The following is an 8,945-nucleotide window of genomic DNA, read 5'->3' as shown; positions in this document are numbered from 1 at the left end:
TAGAATTACAGAATATCAGTGTTGAAGGAGACCTCAGGAGGTATCTAGTCCAACCCCCTGCTCAAAGCAGGACCAACACCAACTAAATCATCCCAGCCAAGGTTTTGTCAAGTTAGGCCTTAAAAACCTCTAAGGATGGAGATTCCACCATCTCCCTAGGGAACCCATTCCAGTGCTTCACCATCCCACTGGTGAAATAGCGTTTCCTAATATCCAACCTAGACCTCCTCTTTGGGAACCCTCTTCAGGTACTTGAAGGCTGCCATCAAATCCCCCCCTCACTCTTCTCTTCTGCAGACTAAATAACCCCAGTTCCGTCAACCTCTCCTCATAAGTCATGTGCCCCAAACCCCCTAATCATTTTTGTTGCCCTCTGCTGGACTTTCTCCAATTTGTCCATCTCCTTTCTGTAGTGGGGGGACCAAAACTGGATGCAATACTCCAGGTGTGGCCTCACCAGTGCCAAATAGCGGAGAATAATCACTTCCCTCGATCTGCTGGCAATGCTCCTACTAATACAGCCTTATAAGCCGTTAGCCTTCTTGGCAACAAGGGTGCACTGCTGACTCTTATCCAGCTTCTTGTCCACTGTAATTCCTAGGTCCTTTTCTGCAGAACTGTTGCTTAGCCACTTGTTACCTCCAGTGGTGCATGGGATTCTTCCATCCTAAGGGAAGGACTCTACACTCTGCTAATAATGTAGCTTCACCCCGCCCCCCAAAGTTTAGTCTGTTGCAGAACTCAGTGGATTCACAAAGAACAGGAACCAATTTTTCATGAGAACTTCCCCACCCCAGAAAATGGCTTGCCAACAAAAGGATCCAGAGGGCCTCTCCCCACTTTGTGTTATCCTGAAAGTCTTTTATCTCTGTTCATAGGCATGTCAGTCCTGTCTGTTGTAATGTTCCTTCATTTACTCTCTAAGTGGTGTTGATTATTTGAAGTTTTCTCTGATGGTTTTCTATTGATCATCTTGGGACAGAGCATATCTGGAAACTGAGACTGGCATTACATCCCCAGCTAATCTGGGTGGGGTGATGATGTCCTCCTGAAATGGCCATCACCTAGACACACTGTCCTGGTGACTAACTTCTCCTCCAAGTCCATATAGCTCACTGTCAATATCACTATGTTTCCTTAACTATTACCTGAACATGCCTTTTACAATGGTTATGAAGGTTGAGAAGTTATAAGCTTTCTGCACACACCTTACATGCGATTCTTTATGGGTAAATATTCCATAGGACTTGTGTGTGGTGAAGAGAGTTTGTCAGGCCTGACATATGAGCTGTTCGCAAAGAACAGGGAACTCTTTGCCAGGGCCTCAGTGTCACAACAACCTATCTAAATAACATACAAAAGGAGAAAGGATCAGATCAAACAAGTGAGAGGAGGAAAGAGTTAATTCTCTGCTGCTCTTAACCACCTGAGCCAGTCACAGAGGCAGGTCCCTGGGGCTCTGTGCTGGCTCTGAGTCCCTCCTGGGATTCCCAGGGCAGCAGTGTAAATATCCTTGTACCTCAGCCCGGTCAGTGCAGATTCCCTGCCGCCTGCAGCTCCCCGACCCGATCACAGCAGAGATTCCTCCTCCCCATCTGGGGCCAGAGCCTGGTGAATCGTTTGTATGGAATGAATCTGTGAAGGGGCGAATGGAAACATGAAACCAAGGAAATGTTGAGCTGGGTTTGGCTAGAATGGGGTTGCGTAACTCTGACTGCAGGGGCAGTAGAGGAGACGGGGCTTTGAGATACGCTCCTGTGACTACGCTGAGGTTCGATATTGAGAAGAGGTCGCTGGATTACCCTGATCCACTCCCACGGACGTTACTGGGGGTCTTGCTGTTGAACTCAGTGGTCTCTGGACTGGGCCATTCTCGGTTAGGTGACTGTTCAGAGCAAACCTCATTGGAAACCTCCTCAGGCCCTGTAACATTCCCGAGGCCTTCACTCAGGCAACACTTCCATGAAAATCAATAAGGACCCCAGGACTGGGTCCATTCCAGTTGGCAGAAATTAGCTGGCTTCAAGCAGCATAGCTGTAAATGTCCAATCTGTAAAATCCAGGAACAACTGATTATAAGGGCTGCTTTGATACTGATTGTGACAGGTTCCCCCCAGGATGCCATCTGGAACTGGGGTACCACTGACCCCTCTGACTCACCAGCCTGCACTCCCTCTCACCCTGTACTGCTCTGACAAGCTGCAAAGTCCTCCCGCCTGCACTTTCACCAGTATTCACACAAATAGAGAAAAAACCAGCTGCAATTGGACACAGACTTTTGAACCACCAGCTTGTCAGGCTAGGACTCCAGAGCAGTACCAGTCTACCCTGGTCAAATCTGGGCAGTGTGTGTGTTTAATACCCAATAGGCCTCTCCCTCCATCTGAAGAGAACCATGGACACTTGGGGTAACCAAGCCAAGATTTTCCCCAAGCACTCCAGTCAAAGCTCACTGCTTTACATGATAACAGAACAAGTTTTTTTAACTACAAAAAATAGATTTTAAGATTTTATATGAAGCTTAGGTTGAATTTTTGTTTATTTACTAGATAATCTGCTTTGATCCGCTTGGTATCACTTATAATCACTTAAAATCTATTTTGGTACTTAATAAAATTCTTTTGGCTTTATCTACACTCGTGAGTTGGAATGAAGTGCATGGGAAAATCATAGCTCCATTGGCAGAGGCTGTTGTATATTCCTTTCCACATTCAGGGAGGGGACGAATTCTATGAGCTTACGCTGGACAGTTCTCTGCGCAGGGTAAGACTGTAACATTTTGGGTTTACACTGCAGTTGGGGGGTACGAATCTGGGAAGCTGGTGGTTAATTTGGCTGCAGCCTCTCTATTGTTGGTTCATGCGGTGGCTGGTTAGAGCCTGCATGTAACTGCAGCGGGGTGTGTCCCTACATGTGTGGATGCTGGTGTAAGTGTAAGATCGGGAGCAGGTCTGCAGCTTGTCACAGCAGCCCAGTGTGAGGGGGGCACAGACTGGTGTGTCAGAGGGTTCAATGAAACCCCGGTTCCATGTGGCCCCCCTGATGGAACCCGTCACACTGTAACAAATGCAGTCCAGTCCTAGCAGACACTCGCCTTCTCACTGATTGTCTCTTTTGCTGTTAGTTCCTGGAAACTCAATAGAAGATGCAAACGATGGCACATGATGCCAGCTGACAATCACACCTTTTTTGCCCCCGTGATCTACATCCTGACTGGCATCCCGGGTACGGAGGAGTCTCATGTCTGGATCTCCATCCCCTTCTGTCTGATGTACATTGTGACACTTTTTGGGAACTCTCTCCTACTATTCATCATACTAACAGAACAAAGCCTCCATGAGCCCATGTATCTATTCGTGTCCATGCTGGCTGCTGTTGATCTGCTGTTATCTACCACAGCAGTGCCCAAGATGCTGGCTGTATTCTGGTTTGGAGCAGGGGAAATTTCTTTTGCTGCTTGTCTGACCCAGATGTTCTTCATCCATGTCAGTTTTATGGCCGAGTCGGCCTGTCATAAACAGATAGCTAAGTGTTAATGTTTCTTTTACCTGTAAAGGGTTAACAAAGGGAACCAAACACCTGACAAGAGGACCAATCAGGAAACCGGATTTTTCAAAGCTTAAGGGAGGGAATTTGTGGGTGTTTCTTGGTCTTGGGTCTTTGTCTGTTCTGTGCTCTCTCAGCTATGAGAGGATCTATTTCTAGTCCTTCTAATCTTCTGTTTCCCAGTTGTAAGTACAAAGGTAGCAAAAGTGTAGTCTTTTAAATTGTTTTGCTGTATTTGCATCTGTGTATCTGGCTGGGGAATTATACCAAGACACGGGCATCCTGCTGGCCATGGTGTTTGATCGATACGTTGCCATCTGTGACCTCTTAAGATACACCTCCATACTAAGCAAGTCTGTGATCGGGAAGATTGGGCTGGCAGTTGTCACAAGAAGTTTCTCTATCATTTTCCCCGTCATCTTTATGGTGAAGCAGCTGAAGTTCTGCAGAACCAACCACCTGCCTCACACCTATCATGAGCACATGGCCATAGCCCGGCTGGCTTGCGACGACATCACAGTCAATTTCTGGTATGGTATATTTGTGGCTATTTTAGCAATTGGTTTGGATGCTGTGCTCATTGCTGTATCTCATGGGCTGATCCTCAGGGCCGTTTTCCAGCTCCCATCGAAGGATGCCCGGTGCAAGGCTCTCCGCACCTGCGGCTCCCACATCTGTGTCATATTGATGTTCTACACACCCGTCTTTTTCCTCATTTTTGCACACCGATTTGGGCATATAACCCGAGGTTATATTCTTATCCTACTGCCCAACCTCTATGTGCTCATTCCTCCAATGTTAAACCCCGTCGTTTATGGGGTGACAACAAAAGAGATCCAGAAACAGGTGATCAATGTGTTTTATCGGTGGTGCAGGAGAAGCTCCCTGCTGAGCTAAAACAGGACACAGAAAATGCTTTGGGATTTGGAAATTAAACCCAAGTTTTCCTTGGAACTATAGGGATGTTTTTATTATATACTTCCACTGCATAAGGTTGAAAGCTGGTCTCTCTCGTCAATACAATTTGGGTCCAATGAAAGCTATTTCCTCCCCCAGTTTGTCTCTCGAATACCCAGGGACACACATGGCTGCAACAGCACAGCGCCCTGCTACAGAAAACAGCCAGAGTGAGTGAGTCTTGATCTAAGTTGAAGGGAAACAACAAAACAAGAAAGCACAACGTAAAATCACTTTGTGATACAGCATAGTGTGTGCTCCTCTGTGACAAGCTGCATCTGAGTTGCACTCTCCATGGCCAAGGAAAGCAGCAGCCAAGGGGGACGTGCCATACAGCCATGGGAAGTGCACTGTGCTGCACACTGGGAGATGGGAGCTCTAGTGTTCATTCTGCCACTGACCTGCTGTGACAGCTTGGGAGAGTTTCTTTCCTTCTCAATTTCCTCATTGGCAAATGAGCACATTTGGGGCGTGCATGGAAGTCAGGAGCAAGTCTCCTCAGGTAGACAGGGCAGGGATTTCATAGTCCTGCTCCGCACAGCCCAGAACCTGAGCAGGGATGGCTTTGACTGTGTCATCATGGGATTCCTTTACCTGGAGATCCACCCTATGAGGATATGGCTTGGGCAGGAAACACCCCACACATACACACCACCCTATATCAAATATGGTGATTCAGTGTTTAAGCAGGCTCTAGAATTTCAACTCGTCACTCCTGTATTCAGCCCAATAACTTGTGTTTACACTCCAATAGGGGGTATGAATCTGTTTGGCTAAGGCACCTCCCACCAAGATATGAGAACTGCAGAATCCTTCTCAGGGTCACAGCTTTGCAAGCCTCAGTTGGCCATTCCGTAGCCAAGGCCTGTATCTCACGGACCTTGCATTTGCCTGCCTTAGGGAACATTTCGCGTTGATGACCCGGCTTCTCCAGGCTGATCTCACACTCCTCCCCACACAGGTAACTTTGTGGGGCTGACCGAGTGGGAGAGAGGTCAGGAGGTGCTGTGTCCTGGTGCACTGGATGAGGGACTTATTTGCACGTGCTCTCTGGTGCACCGACCATGGGAGACAGAGAGAGGAAAATCTTGTGTGTGTGATTAGCTGTGTCTTACCCCCTGCTAGTGAAATGTTTTGCCACTGGGGGTGATGTGATGAGTCTTGTGTAACTATCTGCTAGTGCCTCAAAAATGCTGCAGGAAACTGTTTCTGCTTTAATTCCTGTCTTCCATTCCTGGAGTGCTGGAGTAGAAATGTCTCACAGGAACATAAAAGCTGCATAAACTGAGTCAGACTAATGGTCCATCTAGCCCAATGCCTGTCTTCCGACAGTGACAAATGCCAGATGCTTCAGGGGAGTGAGCAGAACAGGGCAATCATGTGATCCATCTCGGCTTCCATCCCGGCTTCTAGTGGGCAGAGGATTTGGGACACCAGCAGTATGGACTTGCATCCCTGACCAGCTTGGCCAATAGCCATTGATGGACCTGTCCCCCATCAACTTATCTAAGGCTTTTTTAATCCTTTCCCATCACAACATCCCCTGGCAGTGAGTTCCATAGGTTAGCTCTGTGTTCCATAAAAATATACGTTCTCTTTTTTGTATTAAGCCTGCTACCCTGGTTTTTGCATTGTGTGAAAAAGTAAATAACATTTCTCTATTCACTTTCTCTGCCCCAGTCATGATTTTATAGTCCTCTGTCATATCTCCCCTTAGTTGTCTTTTTTCTAAGCTGAACGGTCCAAGTCTTTTTAGTCTCCCCTCACATTCCAGACCCTTAATTGTCTTTGTTGCCCTTCTCTGACCCTTTTATTTCTGTATTTTATTGATCCTGCAGCAGAAGTTTCCTGCTGAGCTAAAGTAGGCTACAGAAAATGCTTTGGGACTTGGAAATTAAAAGCAGGTTTTTATTTAAACTCTAGGGGTGTTTTAACTATGTACTTCCACTATGTAAGCTTGAGAACTAGTCTCTCTCACCAACATAATTTGGGTCCAATGAAAACTATTTCCTCCTCCCCTTGTCTCTCTAATAGCCTGGGACACATGTGGCTGCAACAAAACAGCTCACTTCCACAAAAAGCAGCCGGACTGAAGGAGTCTCTGTTCTAAGGTGGGAGGAAACAACAAAACAAGAAAGCACAAATGTAAAATCACCTTGTGAGAGAGCACGGTGTGTGCATCTCCTCTGTGACAAGCTGCATCCGAGCTGCACTCTTCATGGCAATGGAAAGCAGTAGCCAACGAGAACATGTCACACACCAATGGGAAGTGCATTGGACTGCACATTGGGAGACAGGGGTTCTAGACTTCCTTGTGCCTCCAACTTGCTATGTCACCTTGGGAGAGTTTCTTTGCTCCTTAATTTCCTCATTGGCAATGTCAGCACACTTTGGAACCAGCATGGAAGTCAGGAGCAAGTCTCCTCATTTAGACAACGCAGGGATTGCACGGCGCTTCTCCGCACATCCCAGAACTCAAGCAGGGGTGGCTTTTACTGTGCCTCATGGGTCTCCTCGACCTGAAGATCTACCCCATGAGGACATGGTTCGGGCAGCACAGACCCCCACACACCACACCACAGCAAATATATTTAAGGCCAGAAGGAACCACAGTCTGACTTCCTGTATAAAACAGGCCTTAGAATTGTACCCAGACACCCAAGTATTGAACCCAATAACTTGATATTTGTTACAGCACCTTCCACACAGAGATGCAAACTCCTAAGTCCCTCTCAGGGTCACTGCTTTCTATCCACCTTATAGTCCATTCATCCAATCCGTATTTCTTTAACTTGCGGCAAGAATACTGCGGGAGACTGTATCAAAAGCTTTGCAAAAGTCAAGATATATCAAATCTAGCACTTTCCCTATATCCACAGAGCCAGTTATCTCATCATAGAAGGCCATCAGGTTGGTCAGACATGACTTCCCCGTGGTGAATCCATGTTGACTGTTCCTGACCACCTTCCTCTTCTCCAAGTACTTCAAAATGGATTCCTTGAGGACCTGTTTCAGAATTTTTCCGTGGACTGAAGTGAGACTGGCTGGTCTGTAGTTCCCCAAGTTTTAGTCCTTCTCTTTTTCAAATACGGGCACTATATTTGCCTTTTTCCAATCTTCTGGGACCTCTCCTGATCACCACAAATTTTCATAGATAATGGCCAATGGCTCTGCGATCGCATCAGCCAGCTCCCTCAGCACCCGTGGATCCATGGACTTGTGCACGTCCAGCTTTTAAAAATTGTCCTTAACCTGTTCTTTCACCAGTGAGGGCTTTTTACCTCCTCCCCATACTGTGTTGCCCAGTGCAACAGTCGGGGAGCTTTTGAGTACTTCAGATTTTTCCACATCCTCTGTCATTATTTTGCCTCTCCAATTTAGTAAGAGATACCCGACTGTCTTGGCTAATAGCCACTGATGGATCACTCCTCCATGGACTGATCTATTTGTTTTTTTTCTCCAGTTACACATGAGTCTAGTTCCTTTTTGAATGCAGTTGTACTTTTGGCCACCACTATATTCCCCTTGCAATGAGTTCCACAGGTGACATTTGTATCGCTTGAAAAAATATGTTCAGTATTGTATTGAATCTGCTGCCTATTAATTTCATTGGGTAACCTCAGGTTTTTTCATATTGTGAGAAAGTAAAGAACATATCTCTATTCACTTTGTCCACACCAGACATGATTTTATAGACCTCTGTCATATCCCCCCTTACAGGGCTTTTTTCTAAGCTGAACAACCCAAGTCCTTTTAGTCATGGTGAAAACCCCCAAGGTGAAGGAGGAGTTTGTGGGGAAGTCAGAGGGCCGTGACTCTCAGCCAGCGTGTAAAACAGAAGGTTTATTTGTCGAAGGAACAGAATGTAGAACAGAACTTGTTAGCAAAAAATCTGTGATTTTCAGTAAATTCATCTTTGGGGGGACCGGGAAGGACATCCCAGACTTCCATCTCTCCGAGTCCCCCACAGCAGACTGCCCAGCTTCCAGTGGCCTGACCTATGACATGCCCATTACTCTTCCTCCTGATCTGTGTCTCCCTTCACAGGCAAAGTGTCACCTGGTTGCTTTCTTCTCCTGGGTCTCAGGTAACGAAGGTCACCGGCCATCGCTTACATACAGACAACTGGAGCCACCGTACCTGACCTCGAGGGCCTCAGCCATAGTCACACACCCGTAATCCCACCACTTAGGCATTGTGCAGCACAACCAGGGAAACTGAGGCACACAGAGTATTCAAACTGTAAGACTCAAACAGGCTCGCATATAAAATAATAACTTTCTTACAGCCGTGTTCTGGTGCCTAAAGGCCTTGCAGACTGATTTTCAAGACCTGGCATCCCTGACACACAGACAGTAATGGAGACAGAGTCAAACAAACCCATGGCAAGCTTCTCTCCTGGCGCCCTTTACTGTTGCTGCCAATCAAGTCACCCTGAGAAG

At 46.8% G+C, this 8,945-nt stretch overlaps 1 protein-coding gene across 1 annotated transcript; it reads left to right on the top strand.

The window, feature by feature from the left end:
- The first annotated feature begins 3,161 nt into the window (after positions 1–3,161).
- On the top strand, positions 3,162–4,443 carry LOC116828682 (olfactory receptor 52B2-like). Its single transcript, XM_032787091.1, has 2 exons — positions 3,162–3,510; positions 3,818–4,443. Exons 1-2 carry the CDS (start codon positions 3,162–3,164, stop codon positions 4,441–4,443), a joined length of 975 nt encoding a protein of 324 aa, XP_032642982.1.
- The last annotated feature ends 4,502 nt before the right edge of the window (positions 4,444–8,945 follow it).

Source organism: Chelonoidis abingdonii, chromosome 1 (genome assembly GCF_003597395.2).
Source record: "Chelonoidis abingdonii isolate Lonesome George chromosome 1, CheloAbing_2.0, whole genome shotgun sequence".
Classification (NCBI taxonomy): Eukaryota; Metazoa; Chordata; order Testudines; family Testudinidae; genus Chelonoidis; species Chelonoidis abingdonii.
This window is presented reverse-complemented; position numbering and strand designations above follow the sequence as displayed.

Bases quoted from the DNA above. Each gene is read 5' to 3' on its own strand.
- LOC116828682 (XM_032787091.1), top strand. From the start codon at position 3,162: ATGATGCCAGCTGACAATCACACCTTTTTTGCCCCCGTGATCTACATC. The intron at 3,511-3,817 runs GTCATAAACAGA...AATTATACCAAG, and splicing joins TTTTATGGCCGAGTCGGCCT to ACACGGGCATCCTGCTGGCC.